This window comes from Gobio gobio (assembly GCF_949357685.1).
Source record: "Gobio gobio genome assembly, chromosome: 13".
In the NCBI taxonomy this organism is placed as follows: domain Eukaryota; kingdom Metazoa; phylum Chordata; class Actinopteri; order Cypriniformes; family Gobionidae; genus Gobio; species Gobio gobio.
The window spans coordinates 26,904,986-26,931,909 of record NC_137106.1 but is presented as its reverse complement, the minus strand read 5'-3'; the positions used below and the strand labels follow the sequence as shown (position 1 = coordinate 26,931,909).

The 26,924-nt window shown below is 37.9% G+C and overlaps 1 protein-coding gene across 4 annotated transcripts in view; it reads left to right on the top strand.

Annotated features, from left to right (window-relative positions):
• The window catches only part of slc8a1b (solute carrier family 8 member 1b), a 170,866-nt gene that overhangs the window by 77,967 nt on the left and 65,975 nt on the right, over positions 1 to 26,924 (top strand). For 2 of the 4 annotated variants that reach the window (XM_079833075.1, XM_079833076.1), the window contains exons 3-5: positions 18,519 to 18,631; positions 24,733 to 24,878; positions 26,533 to 26,632. In XM_079833075.1, coding sequence (XP_079689201.1) covers positions 18,519 to 18,631; positions 24,733 to 24,878; positions 26,533 to 26,632 — 359 coding nt within the window. Of the gene's footprint in view, positions 1 to 18,172; positions 18,280 to 18,518; positions 18,632 to 24,732; positions 24,879 to 26,532; positions 26,633 to 26,924 lie in introns of all 4 variants that reach the window. The other 2 variants (XM_079833077.1, XM_079833078.1) reach the window with 1 other exon arrangement.

Sequence of the window (26,924 nt, the reverse complement as noted above, 5' to 3'; positions counted from 1 at the left end):
CATTATTTTGTCCCACCCGTATGTGTGACTGTATGTGTGAGTGGTCGTGCAGACTCAGGTTAGAAGCCATGTCTTTTTGCAGTTGCCATTGAAATTCTGGTCTTCTGGTCCTCCCCTGTTATTTTGTTCTACTAGAATTTGTCTCTTGAGTGCTTCTTTGGCTTTACAGACAACCTTTTGAAATGAAAAAACTGACAAGCTTTTATAATGCATTTGTGTGTGTGTATTTCTCTGAGTAATGGCATTGTGTGCGTGTGTGTGTGTGGGTGGTACAGTAACAGATGCAGACTCGAAAGACGTATACACAGTACACAGTGAAAGAGTGATGGAAGGAGGAGAAGAAAAGGAAAATGTTTTTGAAACATGCAAGTAGAAAAAGAGTGACCGATTGCAAGTTTTCCATTGAAAACTTGGAATAGCGATGTTTTTAAGTTCCCCCTGTGACCTCAGAAAACCAGTTGCTATGACTTCACGGAACCTTCAGGAAGCAAACAGCTCAATGACATCAATGTATTGGAATGGAACTGGCTCTGATTTGATTGACATTACTAAAGCCGACCCCTTACCATAGTTCTTTGGTTCACAAAGACACAATTTTTCACTCAGTGCACCATATCCTTCTCTAAACAAGTAAAGAGATTGCGGGTGTCAGAGTTCTGTAAAAGGTTTGATTTGTTCACTGGTCGGTGCAGAGAGAACGGTGGTCGGAGGAGTGTATTAATTATTCATTAAATGCTTTAGTATGCACTCCAAAGAACCATTACTTGTCATTTAGGAGACTCTTTACCAAAAGCACATTACAGTACACTAAGTGCATGGACAGTCTCCATAGCAGAGCTTTTGCAGTTTATCCCTGCTGGTAGATGCCAGAACTACACTATTATGTGAAGAAAAAGGCATGTTTTTAATTCGCTACATTTTGAATGAATGAGCAATTCCATGCCATTTCCATTGATTGTCACTTTATAACTATTTGATATTAGTGATAGGGTTTTGGTTCATGTCTGTTACTCGTTTGAGTCTGTTCTCCCAAAACAATTGTTCTGTGATTCATTCAGTGACTCTTTTTGTATGTCACATCATTACGCCAGTAAGTTGCAACCAATGAATGTCTTAGAATATTATGAGTAAATTATTGAGACAGTCACTTTTCATTTTTCATTAAACATTGCCAATCTACATGATCTACTAAGAGACTCGAGAAATACCATTATATCTGTTTTCAATGCGGATCTATTGTTTTTATTGCTATTTTGACAACTTTTGGGCTTTAATCTAGCAAAAGAGAAAATAAAGCAATAGCCTAAAATGATTTAGGTTTCTGTAATATGCTTAGTGTTCAAATAGCTATTGAGATATTGTATTACATTGGGCACCATAGCAATGCATTTCAAGTAGGCTCCTTGCAGTTAAAATTGTGTATGTCATCAGTCATTTTTACACATTCATAAATTAAGGATTATGCTGTGTGTACACTCTTAAAGCTTGTTCCACTCTTTTCATCTGGCTGCTTATGCTTTGCTGAACTGAATGAACAACATTCTCGTCCCTTTGGTTTATTGTCGGTCAACATATACTCATTCACAAATGACATGCCTCATTTGTTCACAAACAAGAGGGTTGATTCAGTGCCTCTCTACTCACTCATTCGGTCAAACTCGGCTCAGAGAAGCGGTAGATTCGGTTCAGTAACTTTTACCAATCGATTAAAAGCTTGCCTAAGACTATTTGTTTTATCTCTGATGTGTTACTGTTAAAGTTAGTCTTTGGAGGCAGGAACACGTTTAGCAGACGTACAAATCAGTGCCATACTGTATTCGTTCACTTAAAAGATTGTATAAAAAACTGTCATTCAGGACCGAAACATCACACTGAACAGGAATGTTATGTCAGTGGACAGTCCCCAAAGAGCTACTTGGAGTCAAGAGTTTCGCTCAAGGGCACAGTGATTCATAATCTCTGAAAATCTCTGTTTACCCTACCTGAGTTCAATCCTGTGAGCCTTTTTCAGATCCACCAGCCCAAAACATGGTATCTCACTTTGATGTCATCCATATGTAGGTTTATTTTTAACATGATCGATTACCACAAGCTTCCTCGGGATCTATAAGTATTTTTTTTCTTTTTGCAGTTTCTTTTCTCACTGTGTTGTAACTCTCTCCCTCCCTTTGCTCTATTTCTGCCCAAGCATGACTTCATTATATGGAGATTTTAATTACCTTGTTGCAGGTTATTTGCATATACAGTGGGGTGATGAGTAAGTTCTCCCTCTGCGCCTCTCACTGTGTGACCTTTGACATCAGTCAGGCTGAAAGCCCATGAGAAAGAGGCTTTGTAAGAGGTTTGTTAATCTCTGTTCTCCTTCCTTCAAACTCGACTATATGAGAGCTGTCACCTCCAAACCAAAAACACACAACAATATATATTTTTATCTGATTAAAATAATTAATTAATATTATAGTTAACATTAGACGTTATATTTAGTTTGTTTCTGTTTTATATTTGAATATTTGAATGTGTAATTTTTTTCCTGTGATGGCAAAGCTGAAGTTTTTAGCATCAATACTCTAGTCTCCCGTGTCACATGATCCTTGAGAAATCATTCTAATATGCTGATTTGCTGCTCAAGAAAAACTTCTTAATGATGAAAGCAGCGCTCAATATTTTTGTGGAAACCATGATTCATTTTTTTAAATATTCTTTGATTAATAGAAAGATAAAAGTAGCATTTCTTTGAAATCTTTTGTAACATTATAAATGTCTTTACTGTCACTTTTGATAAATTGAATGCATCCATGAGAGTATTAATTCCTAAAAAATATATATAATAATTATATATATATATATAGTTCCTCCACACCAAACTCGCTCATCCAAAGGTCTGTCTTTATGGACCTTGCTTTGTGCACTGGTGCGCAGTCATGTTGGAACAGGAAGGGGCCATTCCCAAACTGTTCCCACAAAGTTGGGAGCATGAAATGATCCATAATGTTATGCTGAAGCATTAAGAGTTCCTTTCACTTGAACTAAGGGGCCAAGCCCAACCCCTGAAAAACAACCCCACACCATAACCCCCCCCCTCCTCCACCAACTTTACACTTGGCACAATGCAGTCAGGCAAGTAACGTTCTCCTGGCAACCGCCAAACCCAGACTCGTCCATCGGATTCCCAGACAGAGAAGCGTGATTCGTCACTCCAGAGAGCACGTCTCCACTGCTCTTGAGTCCAGTGGTGGCGTGCTTTACACCAGGGTTTCTCAACCTTTTGCCTACTGGGACCCACTTTTTTTTGGTATGCCAGTCATACGACCCACTAAGGCTGGAAATAAATAAATAACTTAAATTTTAGACCTAGGCTACACCGTTTGCTTATTATAATTAATTTGGTAACACTGTACAATAAGGTTGTATTAGTTAACATTATTTAATGCATTAGTTAACATGAACTAACCATGAACAACACCTCTGTTCAGCATCAGTTAATCTTTGTTAACATTAGTTTATAAAAATACAGCTGTTCAAGGTTTGTTCATGTTAGTTCACAGTGCATTAACTAATGTTAACAAGATTTTAATAATGCATTAGTAAATATTGAAATTTACATTAACAAATATAAATAAATGCTTTATAAGTGCAGTTCATTATTAGTTCATGTTAACTAATGAACCTTATTGTAAAGTGATACCATTAATTTCACGAAAACACACACTTTTTCAATAATTAGGCAGACTATGAGGCAAACTGATTTATTTATTTTTACTCACATTAATGTGAAATTTGAGACTACTGCTCTGAAACAATGGTATCCAGACGTGGTGGAATTGGGGAAAGGGCCACTCGTAGTGTTGCACTCAAACTAGCTGTTGTCAGCCTATTCCTGCTTTTTGTTCTCGTTGCAGTCACTGTTGAAAATCCCGACTCGCAAAGATAGGTGGTGCTAAATGGCAAGAGAAACTTCGTTGCACAATCTGCGAGTTTTGGATATTCGTTTCTGGTTTAAATCCAGAAGGAAATCAGGTCTGTTTTGCAAAAAGCAAGCTGCAGGCTGCCGTCAGACGCAGTAAATCCATATTTAATATAGTCCGGGTTGTACTCAGAGTTTCCGAATCTTCTGCTTGTTTTCTTTTAAAAAACTGATGCATTTTCTCAAGCTAACAGGCAGTGGCTGCGTACAGTATAACAGGTCTGACATTGCGCGCTGTCGTTACCAAGCAACGGGGTAAACCGCTTGCGTAAAGAGAGTAGGACCTTGTCCAATATGAGCCGTTCGCGGCAGTGATAAGTTATTGTAATAGGACAGTTTAGAAACAGCGTTAGAAAGTTACGGCAATAATGATTCAACATACGACATTCGAAAATATGAGAACACAGAGAAAGTCTTGCGACCCCCTATAGAATGATCCACGACCCACGAGTGGGTCATGACCCACTGGTTGAGAAACACTGCTTTACACCACTGCACGCTTTGCATTGCACTTGGTCATGTTATGTTATTGAGATAATCTGAAGGCTACACAAAGTTTGGAGGTCTGTAGCTATTGACTCTGCAGAAAGTTGCCGACTTCTGTGCTCTGTGCGCCTCAGCATGCGCTGACCCCACTCTGATTTTTTTACGTGACCTACCACTTCATGGCTGAGTTGCTGTTGTTCCAAATTGCTTCCATTTTGTTATAATACCACAAACAGTTGACCGTGGAATATTTATTAGTGAGGACCTCTCATGAATGGACTTATTGCACAGGTGGCAACCTATCACAGTACCACGCTTGAATTCACTGAGCTCCTGAGGGCAACCCATTCCTTCACAAATGTTTGTAGAAGCAGTCTGCATGCCTAGGTGCTTGATTTTATACACCTGTGGCCATGGAAGGGATTGGAACACCTGAATTCAATGATTTGGAGCGGTGTCCCAATACTTTTGGCAATATAGTGTGTGTGTGTATATATATATATATATATCAGGGTTTCCGTTGTCCGGTAATTACCGGACATTGGCCGGGAAAAAAATTAAATGTCCGAAAAAATTAAATCTTTTCGGTCAAATTGTCAGATTAAAATTTCAGATTAAAATCTGACAAATAGCTCTCCAAATCTGACAAATAGCTCTCCAAGAATATGCAGAACCAGCGATCAGAAGGATTGTTTGCCATTTTACAAGCCTTGAGTCTGCGGACACCGCTCCTCTTATCGATACCGTAAGCCTGCGACGTGATGCCCACGCTGTCATGACAGCGCTCCGTGGCTATGGAGGATTGCATTTCTCCACAGCCTGCGAAGTCCTCATATGTGATTTCAGCGAAATGTATCCAGAGTGGACCAAGCTCGCCAAGATAGCCTGTGTAATCCCTGTCTCGAGTGTTCCTGCAGAGAGGGGGTTCTCACTGCAGAATCGGATCAAGACGAAGCAGCGATCGCCTTGCGGAGAACAAGGTTACGCGGCTTATGCGCATTGCAAGTTGTGGAGAGACACTGGGAACTTTTGATTTTAAGTCGGCAGCTGCACAATTCAGCACTGCAAAAAAGCGTAAAAAGTAGCCAAAAATGACGCGAGACAATGTTATAGGCCTAGTCATTTGTTTGTTCAAGTTCATTTGACAAGGAGTCATTTACACGGTGGCCAATTTAAATCTTACCAACTAAATGAGACATACTGAGTTTATAATTAAATTTGCTTGAGTAAAAACAATGCTATATTCGGATATTTTATGTGGGGAAGGGGGGTTGGTTTGTTAAACTATGAAATGTGAAACCATAGTAAAAAAAATTGGTTGATTGACGCCAATCGGACGTTCATGTTTTTTTTCCCGTCTATTTGAAAGTTAGGCTAATAAACATGTTGCATATACGGCCTGATTATGTCATTTTTTTAAGTTACATAAACTGCTTTCAGTTTTCCTCAACTTGAATAATTAAGAGGCGATATTTGACCGGCATATCATCAAAATGTCCGGAAAACGAAACCTCTGCCGGTCACTTTGACCGGCACCATTTTTTTCTAGCGGAAACTCTGATATATATATATATATATATATATATATATATATATATATATATATATATATATATATATATATATATATATATATATATATATATATATATATATATATATATATATATATATATATATATATATATATATATACTGCCCCCAGACTTTTAGTCACAGCACTTGCATTTTGTTGCCCTATTTATCTTGATTGACTCTATTGCTCTCCTCTTTTTAAGTCACTTTGGATAAAAGTGTCTGCTAAACGATTAAACATAAATGTAAAATGTCAGCTTCTCTCTCAACCAATCATGTGGGTTTGATGTGGGACTACTGAACTGCCAGAAGGTGGATAGTGTGATTGGAGAATTTGTAGAGACCTGTTTATTCTAATGCAGTAATACTGATGCCTCTTTAAATTGCATTATTGGCACTATCAGTAGAATGGTGCAAATAGCCACAGGGTCTCCAAGCCTGTCAATCTGTCATTATCATCACACTAATGAGTAGAATTTTCTCTTAATCAGTTGTGCTTGCCTTGCACCTGTCCAACAAATCAGTGTATTTATCTTTACTCTAGTTCACACAGTGGCAGAGGAGTAACTGCCATGCACATTTGTGGATCATCTAAAAAAAAGCTGCTGGGTGTCTTTGGTGCTAACAGGAGCAGCAGGGTTGAGCGGGGTCTCCGTGACTCAACTGAGGGGCTGCTGGCTGGGGCTGATGGGCCTCATCTGCTCTTGATCCGTGCTGAATTGTTCGGAAATTAGGTGGATAATGATCTGGTGGGATGGGACTCTGCTCTCTCTGATTTGTGTGCTGTCAGTTTGTCTTGAACTCAGCCTCTCTGGTTATCCGCGTCTCTGCTGAGTGTCCAGTAGCTGACGGGTGTGTGTGTGTGTGTGTGTGTGTGTGTGTGTGTGTGTGTGTGTGTGTGTGTGTGTGTGTGTGTGTGTGTGTGTGTGTGTGTGTGTGTGTGTGTGTGTGTGTGTGTGTGTGTGTGTGTGTGTGTGTGTGTGTGTGTGTGTGTGTGTGTGTGTGTGTGTGTGTGTGTGTGTGTGTGTGTGCGCATACGTGTGTGAGCGAAAAACATTTGTGTGGAATATGCAGCTCCGTAGTAGACGGTAATCTGAGGAAAAATGGATACTGCTGCTCTTCCCAGAAAAGAAATCCAGAGTGAATGCTGGAACGAGAAAAAGAGACACGAGAGATATTGCTGTTATTTGACCTCTAGTAAATATATGAGGACTTTTTTGTCTTGCTTGGATGTTTGCCTGCCATCAGAGATGTAGGAGTATATGTGTGTAATAAAGCTTAAAACAGAATTGGAAACCTCTGAAAATCCATCAACAACCTGATCCAGAGACACATGAGAAGGATCAAACACACACACACATCAAGCATCTCCATCAGTGGCTATAGCCCCACCAGATATTTGCATAGCACTGTCAATTTTTGGTTTGTTGGTATTTTACCCGCAGTGTCAATTTAATTAAAAATAAAAAAAGTCATTAAAAATAAAAAATAAAAATAACAAACGTTTTACGGTAAACTGTAAATTAGGTGTTGGTCAGTTACGGCGCGGTAATGGTAATAAGGTAATGTAGATGTTCAGCTAAATTAATAACTGCACGCTTTACAATGCAACCTTGTAAATGTATAGTTTTAGGGTAAAATGGAAAATGCAATAAATGCAGAATATTAAAAATTATTGATGCATTTACAAACAAAAAAATTCACTGTTGCTACAGTGACTGTAGAGCTGATGTACGTGGGATCTTTAGAGGAGGAGAGGTCAAGCGGTCAATGCTGAAAATGCATCCTTATATGGGCATCCAGAGAGCCCAGCAGAGAAAAGACTACAGCACTATGAGTGTGTGACCTGTCTGCCTGACTGTCTGTCTGTCTGTCTGCCTGTCTGTATGTCTATCTGTCTTATCTATCTATAGCCCTATTCGGACGGGATTAGTTTACATGGAGAGGTGGGGTAAAGTAATTATTACCAGAGCTTCTCATTGATTTTAGTCCCGTCCGAATGTGCCATCTCAGTAATCATTATGGAAAATGTCAGTAAAGTTTACAGCAACTTTTATATCCATGTTGTTGTATCCTAACGCTTCACCTTGATTTTTGACCTACCTAAGCTACCATTTGCACACCAATCTTCAGCAAGTTTTTATTTCATTTCAATATGGATGCATGGTTTCCGATCCAAAAATGTAATTATAAAATGTATAAATTGAGCCAAATCACAAAAACTGCGAAGACTGCCCATTTTAATATTAATGTCAGGTAAGAGTAAGATGATTGTCTAGATTGGGTTTATTATAAACAGCCACTTCTATAAACTTACTTAAATAGGGTTTTTTATAATCAATTAAAATGATATCAATACATAATAACTTATAACATATACGTCATACAAGCACGCAACACAGCACATGACCTTCTGTAATGTCCACGTCTAGAAAACACACACTATGTAATAAACACAGAGATGTTAGTCCCGTCCTAATCGGTACATGAAATCAAAGACATCAAGTGATTCAAAAAATTGTAACTCAAACGTTGTTTAAAAATCTATCTGCTCTGATTTAATAAGCTAACAGCCCAGCAACACCCTTATAACAACCCAAAACGCTAGCAGTTGCCTTTTTAGAAAATGTAAAGATTCTTTTTCTTCCTTGTTTCTTTCTTTTTTTCTTTTTTTTCTCTCTGTGTAATTTCTGGACAGGTCTGAATGTCTTGATTGTGTTTCTAGACTACATTGAAGAGGCCGCTGAAACACACACACACACAGAGACACACAAATCCAGCATTTGTTCATTACAGAGAAATGGCAGACAGGGCTGTTGCAGTTCCAGCAGCACATGATTTAAGTTCTTCTTTTGGAGAAAATCAGAGAGAGAGATGGAGAGACCCGTACAGGGCTGTAAATGAACAGAGAGAAGACAAGAGACACTATGAAAGTCATGAAAGCCAATTTTATTGCTGCTTTTTGTTCCACTCTCTGACATGTTACCCTGCGTGCGTGTGTGTGTGGACACGTACGTGCCTGAAGGCATGGATGTCTGTTGTGGATGGATGACTATCAGCTTGTACTGCCATGTTGGACTGTGTCTCCACCCTCCCATCTGAACATACTGCAGCTCTTTCAATTAATACATTATTAATGATTAGCAAAACAAAGCTCCATGAATATTGAAATGTTTTTATCACTAAGGAGTTTAAAAAGTTATTTCACTTCACCAGTACACACACACACAAGCATGCTTCAGTCTCCTGAGGCACATAGCCAGTTACCATTAATCTAATTAACTGTCTCACTTAAGGCCTGCCCATCAAAAGTCACCCGAGAGAGGATGAGAGAAGAAGACACTGAGAAGAGAGAGAGAGAGCAAGAGAGAGAGGGGCGGGGTGAGCCAGATATCAGCAGACAGAAGCAATGGAGGCTTTGATGTGCTGTGGTTCTGAAATTGGGTCTTCTTGTCATTTCAGTCTCTTGTGACAGTTCAGACTTGAGAAATTGTGTCAAGAACAAAAATCGTTCAGTTTGGATTCACCTTGACCCGGAACAGAGAATTCTGAGAGCAGTGAACAGAAAAGTGAACAGAACCAAAGAAAGGAAAAGAATTTAGATGTACTACCCCTTCCAAATTAAGGCCAGGGAATACAAGTTTTTTTTACACTTTTGTACTTCCATCAGATGACTTTCAAAAACACTTAAATTATTTACTGACTTAAACAAAAACATTACAAGTTCCAATAGAAACATAGATTGAAAATCAAATGATCAAAAATGGTATGATTGTTATTAACCACCTCTTTTTTTGTATATAATCTAATCATGTTAAATAAATATATATTGCAGAATAAAAAAGTGTAAATTATTATTTATACTCATAAAAAATTGAGGAATATACAATAACATTTAATGTAACTGCAATATAATAGTTGTTTTAGCAGTTGTTTAAAAATGAATGTGTGAATAGTAATTTATTTTTAAACACAACTGCTAACAAGACTATTATATGTATGCATTATTATCCCATCTAAATTAATCTTAGAAAAAAAGGTTCAGTTAAAATAGTCAGTCAATATAGACTTAATAAAAAAAAAAACACTTTAAAGGTCCCATGACATGAAAATTTCACTTTATGAGGTTTTTTAACATTAATATGAGTTCCCCTAGCCTGTCTATGGTCCCCCAGTGGCTAGAAATTGCGATAGGTGTAAACCAAGCCCTGTGTATCCTGCTCTGCCTTTGAGAAAATGTAAGCTCAGATGGGCCAATCTGAAATGTTCCCTATATGTCGTCATACAGGGAAAGCTTATCTCCCCTTTCTCTGCTTTGCCCGAATTTTTAATTTGTAGCTAGTTTTTCAAGTTCACACAGACTCTTTCTAAATCGTTTAAAACTGTTTATGCATCCGTGAATCAAGCCAGTGACTAAAAGATCAACTTCACATTGTTTCTCTTAGTAGCATGAAACAAATCTGTTCTTTAAAATGTGATTAGACTACAGAGAGCGATCAAAGAACCCTCTCTTTATAATGTTCGGAGCTGTCAATCACACGTCGCGAGTGTATCTTCACACTTGCCCAAACTGCCGTTATAATGAATGACGCTGTTATGCTGCACAACGAAGCTCTTACTGTATTCATATCGATGTCGTGTTTGCTGTTAGTTGTGGTGAAAGCATTTTGTGTGAGAAATAGCGCTGCAATGATGAGATCACTGCATTCACGCAATAAACAGACTGTCTGTACTCAATGCTCATCACTGCAGCCTTAAACGTGCTGCGTAAGACACGAGAATGAACCTCATTGGTTCTCGCACATCAAGCAAACATGCTTGAGCTTCTGTTTACCACAACTAATGTGTGAGTTGCTGTATGTTTATGTGAACAAAAGCCTAAATTCAGTCTGTCCATCATATAAAGTGATCGTGTCTCAACCGCTTAATTCATATGGAATTTTCATTTTTCGGTGATCTATCCCTTTAAATGATTGTGTAATACTTGCTTGCCTAACAGGTCATTTTACTTTTTTTCTACTGATAAAATATGTTAACGAGCTGTTTAAATCATGGAATATAATTGAAATGAAAAATGAATTAAAACTAAATTAATTGATCCCATGATGGGAACCCTTCTATATGTGAAGCACCTGACAGAACACTTATATAGTGTATACACTCTATATATAACATTTCCTTCTAAGTGTATCATGTTTTACACTAAATTACAAAATGTCACTTTCTGCCCAACAACAGGCCCTTTTAAAACATCGGCATTAGTGACGAAGCAGCATTTACAAAAGATATGTAATTGTAAGTTATGAAGCATCCCATTATGTAATAATTGTGGTTTGCAAAAGAACAATGAGCAAATGCACAAATATGTCAGAAGTCGGTGATGCTTCATTGTGCCATGTTTTATCAAAGGGCTTGAAAAGGTTTGAAACGCTCATGAATCAGCTCGTAGCTTCAACAAATTCAAATCATTAAAGTACTTAAAATCACGTGGAGGATGATGTTTGTTTTTCAGTGCCCTGTAATATGTGTATTGAACGCATACACTTGTCTGCTCAGTTTTCCATATCTCTCTCTCTCTCTCTCTCTCTCTCTCTCTCTCTCTCTCTCTCTCTCTCTCTCTCCTTCCATTATTCACTAGCAAGTCTCTGCAGCAAGCTCTCATTTCACCCCACTACGACATAATCAATACCTGCAGTGTGTGTGTGTTTGCGTGTGTGTGTGTGTGTGTGCGCATGCACGTTTTATGTATGCTTAAGTGTGTTTACACAAATGAGCATGCAACTGGTCATAAGATATTTGCATGCACACTTGAGTCCAGATTGCAGTATAGAATATATCAAAAGGAGAGATTGCATTTGCCTACATTAGTTTATCCATTACCTTGCACTTCTGGTCATGTTGGAAATGGTTTCATTTACCTTGCCTTTTAGACACACACTTGTGCACACACACACACTTTGTTGTATGCTCGGTTTTAATTTTCCATAGTTTAATGTTCACTTCTCACATACAATCTGAGGACGTGTATGTTGTATTTCAGTGCAAAAACCTACATCTTAACCATTACAATCCTATTTTTTTGCAGTAAAATATTTGTTGTTTAACACAAATTGATAATATAAATATTTTTGTTGTTGTATTTAAAAATTGTGATTTAATATTATAATTTGCAATCCAGTTTAAACAGACAATATCTGCGCTAGTATAGTGCGGTGCCAGGCATGTTTAAATGAATCATTCATTTTCATTTTATTTTTTAACTTATAATGCAAATTAGACATCAACTCGTGTTGCAATTAACAACTATTTTGTTTGTGTAGTGTTTTTGTTGATAGATTTCATTGAAAAAGAGTGAATACCCTTATATTCATTCTAAACATGGTCATACCCATGTGCCCACACACACACACACACACACACACACACACACATACACACACACAAACATGCATACAAAAGTCAGCTCTTATTGATTTGATGTGGCTCCTCCTTGTGTTAAGGAGCAGACATGATCTGAATTTTAAAGAGGTTGCATTACTGCACCCTCTCTCTCTCTTACACACATGCGGTGTAATGTGGCCTTTGGTAAATCACAGTTGAAAAGTGGCTCTATTTTGTCTCTTTCTGTGGTTGCTAAGCACAGATCTAATTGCTGGCAAATGTTTCTGGACTCTAAAGTCAAAGTGTGTTTGTGTGTGTATGTGTGCTTTTGGCATATGAATTGAGCTAATAGGTCTGGATCTCATTCCAGTCCAGCTGCACTGACCTAAAACTGGTACCTGAACATGGATCAGACCCAGAGGTCTGTTCACATCAGACATCACCGCAGTCACTAACTCGCTGTAATGCAGCAGCGGCGGGCGATCATCTGCAATCACTGCAGCTAGAGTGTGTGAGTTTAAGCTTCCTGGCTGTCCCACAGCTGGTCTATAAAACGTGCCTGCGGATCCTCTAGAAGCATCGACCCGAAGATCATTTCAAACACTAAGTGGTAGATGAGCTGTATGAGCCATATATGTATTTTAAGGAGCTGTGTGAAAGAGATTTTGCTTAATGTTGTGTGCGTAATGTGTCAGGATCTCTTCCGATCAAGGCTACTGCAATGCAGATATGCTAATGAACAGATAATGTCATATCATTTGTGTGTGTGTGCTGCGTTGTTCCCTCCTGTGTTTTTTATGAGTGAGATGATGTGATGTGATGTCATGTTGCAGTGCTTGGTTTCTGGTCATGCATGAATTGGAGCAGCTTTATGTAACACCCTGATCAGAGATTCAAGACCCTGAGCGTCTTCCACAAGGCCCTGCCCGTTTGGCTTAATCTAAAGCACGCTTTGATTTCCTGCAGGCTCAAATTTGAGCTGCTAAAGAGAGAGGGGACGCTCTCAGAGGGGAACTTGGTACACACGCATAAAGCCACTGTCATTTACTGTAATAGTACACAAGGAGAGAAATTATGTACTGAATGCAGGAGGCTTAAAGGTGTCCCTTTGTGTGTGTTTGTGTGGTCCTGGTAAACCCTATGTTATGAGGACAAAATGTCCCCACAAGGATGGCAATATACAAAATTCCTGTACTAAATTATGTTTTTTGAAAATGTAAAATTGCAGAAAGTTTTTTTTTTGTGATGGGTAGGTTTAGGGGATATAATATACAGTTTGTATAGTATAAAAATCATTATCATTATGGAAAGTCCCTATAAAACACGAAAACACGTACGTCTGTGTGGGCATGTTTTTGTGAAATATCAGGACACAAATGTGTATTATTACATGGGTATTACAAGGAGAGGGTGAAATAAGGTTTCAAAAGGCTTATAAATCATACAGAATGAGGTTTTTTTCACAGAAAGTAAACTGTGCAGTTTCCTGTGATGGGTAGGTTTAGGGGTAGGGGCAGTGTTGGGGGATAGAAAATACGGTTTGTACGCTATAAAAACCATTACGCCTATGGAATGTCCCCACATTTCACAAAAACCCGTGTGTGTGTGTGTGTGTGTGTGTGTGTGTGTGTGTGTGTGGTCAGACCCATGCAAATTGAAAATATCTACATTATGGGGATGAGCCAATTGTTTGCATAAGGAAACTGCTTGATAAACATGGATAATGTCTTAAAGTAAATATAAAAATTTGTTTGAAAGTTATATTTAAGGTTAGAGTTTCATTCAAATTATTAAATCATTTATTGCCAAAAAAATGTTAGTGTACTTTAGAAGTGTACTCTACCTACACGTCATTTGAACAACCTAAAGATAAAGATGTCAAGTAAAGGTATCACACACCTTAAGTAGACAACATTTACCGAAAGTACAAGTTACCAACAAGTTAAGTTAGTCATTAACTGCTCTGAGTCAGTGAATTCATTCAGTGAATGATTCGATAGACTGATTCAGACGAGTAAATTGTTTTTTGATTGATTTATCTCACATGAGTCATTCATTCATGAATCAGACTACACACCTTGCGCTGCATGTTTGTGTTTGCGTGCGGATCGATGGAAATATGTGATTTCTCATCAGTATTTCAAGATGTAGCAAATTAGCTCAAACGGGAAAATATTCATAATTAATCAATTTTGTATATTTTCCCTTTTAAGCTAATTTGCTACAAGATATTCAATCTTTTTATATGAATTCTTATTTGACATAAAACTTAAATTCTCTACTCAGGCATATCATTTATTTTGCTGCCACACTGAAGATTCTGCAACAGCAGTTGATTTGGTCCGCCACTGATAAGCAGTGAGGGTTGTGAAATGTGTAGATATTCTGCCAGTGTGTTTAGCAGGTGTTTTTTTGTCTCATATGGTCACAGATTGTCTCATCCAGAGCTTAAACTGTTAACATGTTTTCACTGAGTTCTGATGTGTTGACTGCTTGTTGAATGTGTTATGTGTTAATTCTTTTGAATGATAAAAACTCAGGAACACTTCTAATTAACATCTTATCTACACCAAACACACTTAAAAGATCACTTTGTGTTCAGATTTTAATAACCGGGATCTCATACAGTTATAAACGTGATGCATAATTTCATTACTTCCCTAATTTCTCCCTCTCATTTCAAATGATGCAAGTGTCCAGTAACTACAGATAATAGATGTCAAAAAAACACTTGACTAGAACAAAACGTACAAAGAATAAATAGGAGAACAACCCCACATGCAGACTGGAGTTAAAACCAGTACTGATTACCACGGCCCCAAGGGGAGAGAGGGCCCTTGAAAAGTCTGGAATATATTTTAACATGGAACATGGGGGCCCATCAGGTCTGCCTATGCATATTGGGCCTGGGATCTTGTGCTACGCCCCTGCACGCACGCACACATAATAAAACAGTATGCGCCGTCATTTTAAAGCCTTTGTGTGCTTGTAAAAAGCAGTTCTATAACTTATTGATGTAGCGTTAGCGCACTGCCGTGACCCCAGCTGAACCTAACCCACATTCAGATGAGAAGTCAAGAGGGTCATTCCCACACACATACAGCTTACTGCACCTTATACAGTGTGGATCTGGAAACAGTCTAACACTGTTTCTGTGACAACCAATGAAGGAATATTAAATTGTCTTTGAGAAGCAAGAGATGGAGAAAGACAGTGTTTATGTTTATCAGTCTTCCCTGAAGCATATGCCAGCATTTGATAACTCTTCTGTCTTTCTTGCCTCAGTCTCTCATGCCTTTTCTTCATTAGCTGCTTTTACATGGACCCTAATAATCCATTTGTAATTGAACTTTGACTTTCATCCACAAACACCTTGTTTTGAGTGCGGTAAAGGCCGTTCTTACTGCTTGATCAATATAAGCAGCACAGTACTAAAAAGCTTAATTGTACTTGCCGTCTCCTAATCAGGACCCGAAATAGATAAGTATAAATCAGCTTTTTAAAACAAACACAAACGGAAAAAAAGGTCTCACTGGGACAGTAGTACCTTTTAAAAAGGTTCTAATATGTACAATTTAGGTACTAATAAGTACAATTTTGGTACCAATATTTACCTTTGAGACACTAATTTGCACTGTTTAGCTACAAAGGTGTACCTTTTGAAAGGGTACTGCCCCAGTGACAGCTTTTGTACCTTTTTTTCTGATAGTGAAGAAAAGAAGTGATGGCAGGATGACGTCTATGCGCCAAAATCAGTAAACCATTCATATTGTCAAAAGATTTGTCAAAAGATTACATTCGATTTGAGGCTTGTGACATATTAACCTGCACATCAACCTAATCTCTTAATTTAGCGTTCATGTAAACGAAAAGAGTTAATTTAACAGTAGCTACTGTCTTTCTTGCTGTAGGTCTTAATTGAAGATCGATGATTGTTAAAAGTGACTGTGCATTTTGTATTCTGTAAGTATGGATGTTGCCCAGTTGGCACCCACATTTTGTAAAAAAAAAAATATATAAATTTAAATTAAAATAGTACTACGTGATTTTTTTTTTATAATCACTCATTTCAGATCCTTTAGAACTGTATCAGTTAGTTAATTGAAACATTCTTTTTTTCTAAAGCTAATTGCATTTTTCTGTTTCACAATCCATTTTATTTCCTAACTGTGACTTATTTTAGAGTGAAATGTGATATTTCACCCACATTTGAAATGTGTGGGGGGGTGGGGGGGTGGATGTAGGCCAAGAGAGTCGAATTTGATTTCATGTTGGCTTTAATCGTGACATTAGGCCAATGTGACATGGTTGGTTGTGGAGATTTCCTGTTTGTAATGTTCTGCGCGGTGGTTGCTCTTAAAGAAAGGTCATGCAAGCATAGCAGCAAGTGGTCTTGAGTCTGTGCATGAAAGATTTTGTTTTTGGTTCTGATGATGTTGTTAGCTTGGAGGTTTGTATTCAATGTTACCGCTAAACATAAGATGTTGCTCCCTGTGCAGATGGGAAACATTTTTAGGAGGACCAAAAAATTTGGGAATTTTCTTGAGTCAGAGCTAAATGAATGGCCATTTCAGCTGGAGTCCATCCGCACAGCCATTTGGTTTTATTTAACTCTTTCCTTTGGCCGTCTTTAGCAGTTTCTCAATATGCGTTCTCAAACTACATCATCATCATGAACCGTCGAAGTTCAATTCCAATACTCAAGAACGCAAGTACAGAGAATGCATAAAAGTACCCGGATGCGTTCTTGATATCGAGGATGCATCAAGTGCAGTCTTGAGACATTTGAACCATTAGAAATCCCAAAAGACGGAAGCCTGTAAGTTTTAAACTTCTTGTTCTCACTTAAGAGAAACCCACTGCAAGCTCGCAAATACGTGATGGCTCGTGAAAGTAAACCTTGGTCCGTTTGTTTTGATTAATTTGAATAAAGTGATAAAGACCTGGAGAAAGCCTGCAGTATTTTTATTGGCATTGACAAAGCATTAAACATACACACTCATTTTCACAAATCCTTGCGGTAAATAAAAACCATATAAAATACGGTGGCTTTTTATTTTATGGTCCTGTTCCCCATGTACATACTATGTACTTAGAATAGTAATTGCAATAACTGGGTAATAACTGTACTAACCCTGAACCTACCCCAAACCTTACCTTAACCCCTGTAGTTACCTTATGTTACCCAGTACTTTCTTAGGTAAGTACACGTAAGTACTGTAAAATAAAGTGCAACCTAAAGTACTATGAAAATAAATGTCTATCATAATATGAAATAAATGTTATAATAGGTTATGACATGAGTTTGTGATGTTATGTTGTATTTATTGTAATTTGGCTGCTGTAATATGCTGGGACAGTCAGTTGAGCAACAAGATCGCAGCACATCTCAATTCTCACAAGGATGCGTTCTGTGTCCTCGCTTCCTTCCGAGTTCGTTCTTTCAAGTTAGCCTGGCAAGTCCGTTCTTTGCATTCTTGGATTTGAGAAACAGCTATCACTTAATTAAGGATCCGTCCATAATGAATAAAAGTTAGAGGGAATATTGTGAGTGTATCTGTGTGTGTGTGAGTGTATTTACAGACAGTCAGACTTGATGAGGCTGCTCTCTTACTCTCTCTATCCGTCTCTCTTGCATCATCCTCTTATTCTGACGCTCTGCCTGTGCATGACTGCATGCCGTTTATCTTTCTTCTTTTTCTCTTGGTCTGTCTTTTCCTCACTCTTTTCTTCCTCTCCTTTTTCTTTCTCTCCCCCTCTCTCCAGCAAAACAATAAAAGTCAGGATAATTGATGATGAAGAATACGAGAAGAACAAGGGCTTCTTCCTGGAGATCGGAGACCCTCAGCTCATAGAGACCAATGAGAAGAGAGGTGGGGGGCGTGGCCCGAGCCTGCAGAGGAAACCACACATACAACACACACAGACACACACACACACACACACACTGAACACCAGTCCTCTGGATTATCATCGGGATCAACTACAGGCCAAACTACACCATCGACAGCCCTGCAGCCCAGTCCCCACGTGTGCTTGTTTGCGTGTGTATGTGTGTGTGTATATCATGCATGCATTATTCCAAACCCCTCCTGTTGTCTTGTTTCTGCAGGAAGACGATAACAGTCAGGGTTCTCAATCGAGAGGAATACGATAAGCAATGCAGCTTTTGCTTAGAGCTTCAGACGCCACTTTGGAGAAGGAGAGGATGGACAGTATACAGAGGTTTCTCTCCCTCTCACAGTGTCTCCTATACTTTTTACTCTTCTCTCCCTCTGGGCAGAGTCTCACCCTCTCTGTCTCTCTCCTGGTGTGTGTGTGCCGTTTTACAAATCTAATGACATTTCTTTGCTTCCGCTGATTACACAACTATTCGCACACTAACACACATACATTACACATGCTATAAAGGGGCCAGATGATGCTTGTTTTAATGTTAGTTAAAAATTGTTGCACCAAACACAATTAAGACCTAGTTTTCAACATTCGAAATGTAGATGTTAATAGGTCCTAATGCGTACAATGAGGAACTGCCAACTCACCTGTCAGTGAATCATTTCACCAAAACAAGGGATTTTTTTAGCAGTGACCTTGCCAGGATCAGAACAATGTTTTGGTAGACTTCCATATCTTACTCTTTAGATATATACCAGTTAAGTAATAGTATCTTAACTATTCCCCTCCAGCGTTTAAAAAAAAAAAGTTGCCAGCCACCGCCAGCATTTTTAAAGTCATTTTCACAAAATTTTAATGGCCCCCAGAATATTTTGTTGTATGAATATCTGAACATGCAATATATCAAAATAAAGAACAGAGCCTAGCTTCATGTATTCTTTTTTATCAATACTTGAATGTGGTAGGTTTCATTAAAAATTGAACATTTTGAGCAAAAATCTGAGAAAAATCACATTTTTGTCAAAGAGTGCATTAAGATCGGATTCAGATCAATGATCAAAACATAGATGGAGTAGATTGAGTATATCAAGTCCATCAACACCCCCAAAGCTTCACAGTCCTATAGACCTTGTCCTGGGTCAGTATTTCATTCAGTAACATTAGGCAGTTTTGATTAATATGCTGTTGAATGTTAAGGATCACTTTATTTTACACACTGTACATTATCTGCTTGCATATGCTATGGCTTGTTTCTGCTTCTTCTTCACGTGTCTTTTGATCAGAAGATTCAGAAGATGTCATAGCACCCTCTACCGTATAACAGGGAAAACACGGAAATCCAGAAATCTCCTTCAATGGTGTGGAAGCCGTCTCATTAATGACGGAAATTTCCGTCAATGACAGGGAAATAGTTAAGGTGTTTAGGAGCAAGTGTATCATAAAAGGCCTTGTTAATGTTTAAATGGGGCTGGTCATATGCATATTAACATATTATGATTTCAGAAAAAGCCACATCTGCAGTTTTATTTCAATATACAGGTGCTGGTCATATACTTAGAATATCATCAAAAGTTGATTTATTTCACTAATTCCATTCAAAAAGTGAAACTTGTATATTATATTCATTCATTACACACAGACTGATATATTTCAAATGTTTATTTCTTTTAATTTTGATGATTATAACTGACAACTAAGGAAAATCCCAAATTCAGTATCTCAGAAAATTTGAATATTACTTAAGACCAATACAAAGAAAGGATTTGTAGAAATCTTGGCCAACTGAAAAGTATGAACATGATAAGTATGAGCATGTACAGCACTCAATACTTAGTTGGGGCTCCTTTTGCCTGAATTACTGCAGCAATGCGACGTGGCATGGAGTCGATCAGTCTGTGGCACTGCTCAGGTGTTATGAGAGCCCAGGTTGCTCTGATAGTCGCCATCAGCTCTTCTGCATTGTTGGGTCTGGCATATCGCATCTTCCACTTCACAATACCCCATAGATTTTCTATGGGGTTAAGGTCAGGCGAGTTTGCTGGCCAATTAAGAACAGGGATACCATAGTCCTTAAACCAGGTACTGGTTGCTTTGGCACTGTGTGCAGGTGCCCAGTCCTGTTGGAAAATGAAATCTGCATCTCCATTAAGTTGGTCAGCAGCAGGAAGCATGAAGTGCTCTAAAACTTCCTGGTATACGGCTGCGTTGACCTTGGACCTCAGAAAACACAGTGGACCAACACCAGCAGATGACATGGCACCCCAAACCATCACTGACTGTGGAAACTTTACACTGGACCTCAAGCAACGTGGATTGTGTGCCTCTCCTCTCTTCCTCCAGACTCTGGGACCCTGATTTCCAAAGGAAATGCAAAATTTACTTTCATCAGAGAACATAACTTTGGACCACTCAGCACCAGTCCAGTCCTTTTTGTCTTTAGCCCAGGCGAGACGTTTTTGACGCTGTCTGTTGTTTAAGAGTGGCTTGACACAAGGAATGCGACAGCTGAAACCCATGTCTTGCAAACGTCTGTGCTTAGTGGTTCTTGAAGCACTGACTCCAGCTCCAGTCCACTCTTTGTGAATCTCCCCCACATTTTTGAATGGGTTTTGTTTCACAATCCTCTCCAGGGTGCGGTTATCCCTATTGCTTGTACACTTTTTTCTACCACATTTTTTCCTTCCCTTCGCCTCTCTATTAATGTGCTTCGACCCAGAGCTCTGTGAACAGCCAGCCTCTTTTGCAATGACCTTTTGTGTCTTGCCCTCCTTGTGCAAGGTGTCAATGGTTGTCTTTTGGAAAACTGTCAAGTCAGCAGTCTTCCCCATGATTGTGTAGCCTACAGAACTAGACTGAGAGACCATTTAAAGCCTTTGCAGGCGTTTTGAGTTCATTAGCTGATTAGAGTGTGGCACCAGGTGTCTTCAATATTAAACCTTTTCACAATATTCAAATTTTCTGAGATACTGAGTTTGGGATTTTCCTTAGTTGTCAGTTATAATCATCAAAATTAAAAGAAATAAACATTTGAAATATATCAGTCTCTGTGTAATGAATGAATATAATATACAAGTTTCACTTTTTGATTAGAATTAGTGCAATAAATCAACTTTTTGCTGATATTCTAATTATATGATCAGCACATGTATACACCACTGCTCAAAAGATAAGTAAGATTATATATATATATATATATATATATATATATATATATATATATATATATATATATATATATATATATATATATATATATATATATATATATGTATATGTATATATATATATATATATATATATATATATATATATATATATATATATATATATGTATATGTATATATATATATATATATATATATATATATATATATATATATATATATATATATGTATATATATATATATATATGTGTATATATATATATATATATATATGTATGTATATATATATATATATATATATATATGTATATATATATATATATATATATATGTATATATATATATATATATATATATGTATATATATATATATATATATATGTATATATATATATATATATATATATGTATATATATATATATATATATGTATATATATATATATATAATAAATGCAGCCTCACTAAGGCTGCATTTATTTGATCAAAATAATAATACTGTGAAATATTGTTACAATTTAAAATAAATTGTTTTTTAATTCAATATATTTAAAATTTTAATTGATGGTAAAGCTGAATTACTCAAGTCTTCATTGTCATATGATCCTTCAAAAGTAATATTAATATTTTTGTGGAAACTGAGATTATATATTTTTTTCATGATTTTTTGATGAGTAGAAGTTAAAAAGTACAGCATTTATTTAAAATAGAAATCTTTTGAAACATTATATATGTATTTACTGTCACACTTGATCAATTTAATGCATGCTTGCTGAATAAAAGTATTCTTTTTTTTATCTTTTCTTCTTTTTTTTAAATCTTATTGAACCCAAACTTTTGAATGGTAGCATATGGACTTTATGGTCTGAGAGTCTTGAACTGAAGCTTGCAGTGTGTTCATGTAATACACAAAACATTTATTTAAAAAGGGCAATTACATTTTTAATGATATGACCCTTTAATTTATAGTGAGTATAATCTTTTACGCAGTCTTTGTGTAGTTTACCATGTAGGGTATGTTCAGGATACTTGCAGTTTTAGAAAGAAGGCTTCAAAGCGAATTGTTTTATTTTGTTTCCGGGCAATAATCTCATAGCTAGACAAAAAGGAAATGTCAAAACACAACAGCAAATGAGTTCAGATACGGGCTGTAAATCATGAGGAGAGATTAGGGGAGCTCAAAAAGACTGAGCTCAAGATTGTGAGCTGTCTTCAAAGCCAAGGTTGTTTGAGTGTGTTTCATCTCACATTTAGATAAACATTTATTTCCAGGAAGCAGGGCAGTTCGGTTTCCCAGCACTTTAGTGTATCAAATGTTTTTTATCATATTTATATTTACTTTTTGATATTCATGTGGTTTTGGTTAATGCTGTTTAGCATAACTGATATAAGATGCAATAAAAAGAGATCCAAAGGTCAAAACATGGAAAACAGGAGATAATTAGAGAGAGGAACATCAGGTAGAATTCAATGAAATGCAGCTGGATTTGGTTATGCATTTTTGATGATGTTTTGCTACTCAGCCAAATGATTTCATCAGCGATTAACATAAAAATTGATTAAGGCACTCAGATGAGTAGCGAAACATTTTCAAAATAATTAATAATCAAGTCCATTTGCTTTTGATTAGCTTCGTTTGTAAGACATTTGTGAGAACCCTGGATGATTCAAAGCCTTCATAGAAAAGAGAAAAGAGATAGCATATTATGAGAGAGAAGAAAAGAAGAGACACTAGAAAAATAAAGGACAGTAGAAGAGAAGATTGGATGAGAATAAAAGGAGTGTGTGTGAGTGTGTGTGTGTGTGTGTGTGTGTGTGTGCAGCACCAAGCTGTAGACTGAAAATGATAGCTCTGTTTGTAAGGACAAAACAAGAGAGAGAGAACCTCAGCCATTTAAATCAATATCAAATTACATGAACCTGACTCCATCTTAATGTTGTGCTACATCTACAGGCAAAATAGAACAAATATGCAGCATCTCATTCAATTACCAAAGTTAATCACAAAATCACAATGTGACCAATTTATTTTTAAATTGGTGGTGGTGGAGGTGGTGAAATAACATATAAGACTAAACACAAAGTGTATAAACTGATCTGCGTTCAGAGGGAAAGAAACAGAAAGAGATGGTGATGCTGAGAAGTCTTTTGTTATCTCACTATTCAACAGGCAGAAAAGTGTGGAAAACCAAGCCATTCACAAAAAAGGAGAACTTGCCATCTGAGAATAAAGATGAACAGATTACAATGCAACAGATGAACATAAAATATGAAGACAAAGAAAGAGAGGCTGTTTAGGCTACAGGAGCGAGTTGCTCTGCCATTAATCTGACAGTGAATCTTATGCTGGAATCCTCCACTAATGCCTCTGGGTTCATTTGTGGCTTGAGATTTATTCTTTCCATTAGACATTTCATTCGTTTAGTCTGCCATTTCAGCCTATGAGGCTCATGTTTGGTTTGAGCTTGGGAATGTAGTCATCATAACATTGTTTTATGACTATTGCTGTTGTTGGTGTTGCGGTAATGCCAGCTGAGCTTGTGAACTGAGAAGAAATATGAAATAAATGAGACCGAAAGAGAAATTGAAAGAGAGAATATATGTGAAAGGAATAAATTACATTTCCACTGGAATCACCTTGTTGCTGCCCATAGGATTGTCATTTTCTCCTTTCCCAGCCCTTTGCTTTTGTCTGTCCACATCAGTTTGTGCATGTCTATAATGTTACTTAATTGTTTTCATTTCCAAATCATCATACCTGTGTCTTAGGTCTGCATCTGTTGTTTTCCCTTTAACTCTCTCATTCCATTGTGTGTGTGTGTGTGTGAGTGAATGTGGGGGATTGATTGGGCTAAATCCAGTCACATGATCAGGGGTTGCTTATGTCACACACTTACTTACCCAGAATTCCATTGGACACATAGAAGCTTCATCGCTGAAACAAATGAAGGAAAAATCCTGCCTCTGACATATTTCTCATATATTCAGGGTCTCACGGTGGTCTGTATGTGTTCTGGTATAAAAGTATGTTTTTATGAAATGGACCCAGTTTTCTAAATTTACCAACGAAGATCTGAGATTTTGACTTTTTAAAGGATTTTCCCCTGCAGCGCCAAATTCTAGTTCACTGTAGCATTTTGACAAAACTAAATGTACACAATCCAGTTTATCCACAGAAACCTATTGATCCACAAACATGTTTGTAATATAAGGTGGCTGGTTTGGTGGGTTTGTTTTCTACTCTCTGACTGGTGCTTTTGTTTGCAGAGGAGGAGAAAGAGGTGGGGAAGGAAGAGGAGGAGCCTCTGACAGGCGAAGATGAGGAGGAACGACGCATCGCTGAGATGGGGAAGCCAATGCTCGGAGATCACCCCAAACTGGAGATCATCATTGAGGAATCTTATGAGTTTAAGGTGTGTTGTTTTAGCTACATAGTTCCCTTTTTTTATTCATAATCACATTAAAGCAACTTTAAAGGGTACTTCACCCAAAAATTCACTAAAGGGGTGAAATACTTCACCCATTTACTTAACCTCAGGTTGTTCTAATCTTGTATGACTTTTTTTCTTTTGTGAAACACAAAATAAAATAACGTCCAATGTTTTTCTGCAGTACAAACGAAAGTCATAAAGGTTTGGAACAACTTGAGGTTGAGTAAATGACAACTAAATGTACTATTTCATACACACACACTGACCAGGCATAACATTATGACCTAATATTGTGTTGGTTCCCCTTTTACTGCCAAAACAGTCCTGAGGCATGGATTACACTATAGACCCCTGAAGGTGTGCTGTGGTATCTGGCACCAAGATGTTAGCAGCAAATCCTTTAAGTCACGTTGGGGCCTCCGTGGATCGGACTTGTTTGTTCTGCACATCCGACAGATGCTCGATTGGATTGATGTCAACACCTCAAACCAGCCACCTTCTTTCATTTTCTCCGTGGTCCAGTTCTGATGCTCACGTGCCCACTGTTGGAGCTTTTGGCGGTGGACAGGGGTCAGCATGGTCACCCTGAATGGTCTACGGCTATGCAGCCCTATTCGCAACAAACTGCGAGGCACTGTGTATGGACACCTTTCCATCAGCATTAACTTCTTGAGCAATTTGAGCTACAGTAGCTCGCCAGCCTTCGCTCCCCACGTGCATCAATGAGCCTTGGCCACCCATGACCCTGACGCCGGTTCGCCACTGTTCCTTCCTTGGACCACTTTTGATAGATACTGATCACTGCAGACCGGGAACACCCCTCAAGAGCTGCAGTTTTGGAGATTCTTCGTCTAGACATCATAACTTGGCCCTTGTCAAACTCGCTCAAATCCTTACGCTTGCCAATTTTTCCTGCTTCTAACACATCAACTTTGAGGACAATGTTCACCTGCTGCCTGATATATCCCACCCACTAACAGGTGCCGGGATGAAGAGATAATGTGTTATTTACCTCACCTGTCATTGTTATGCCTGATTAGTTTATGGTATATTCGCAATAGCCAATTATCATATGAAACACAAAAGAGCTCCCATTAAGATCTTTACTGCAGTATACTTAGTACACTGAGGGCTTTTATTATGATTTGTGGATGATTTTCATTGACAATGGTTGCTAATATTTATGCAAACCTGACACTGGGTTACTACATTTAGCACTTCCTTTATAGGTCACATATGAATGTGAATGAGTATGAATCAGAAATGCATCAGACTGCAAGTGTGCAGATGGCCATTTTTCTGAGAAACAAGTTTCCTTCTAGTTCCTTATAGAAACACTCTCATTCTGTCAGGGAAGTTCAAGGACCTTGAACGTTGGCATCTCATCGGTCGCCTCCACACACTTCAGGACGATACACATGCATACGCCTGCACTTTAGCCCACACGCACTAGCCATCCTGAGACGTACACACACTCTGATCCCACACACACACTTCATAGCGGGGCAGACCAGAGAGCAGTCAGAAGCACTCGATGGATTGTGTTCTGCTTCGTCTGAAGTGTGTGTGTATGTTTGTTTATTCCTGTTCTCAGTTGCATTGGACAGTAATGAAGCTCTGTCTCTCTTTTCTGTAGAACACTGTTGATAAGCTGATAAAAAAGACAAACTTGGCTCTTCTGGTTGGCACCAACAGCTGGAGAGACCAGTTTATCGAGGCCATCACCGTCAGCGCTGGTGAGTATTTGGGTTTGCGATGAGCATCGGCAGGTCTGATTTAGTAATTCATTAAAAAAGAACAGTTTGTTCGAGATGTTAATCTTTCATAAGTGTTTCCAGAAGTGCCTGCATTAATTAAATGCCACTGTTTAGCGCTTTTGTTTTCAATTGGGTTATTTCAAGGTTGTCCTGGAGGGCCATCTTCCTGTAGAGTTTTAATACATCTGCCTGGAAGTTTCTAGTAATCCTGAGAGAGAGCTCGATTAGCTGGTTCAAGTGTGTTTAGTTAGATTTAAAGCTAGGCTCTGCT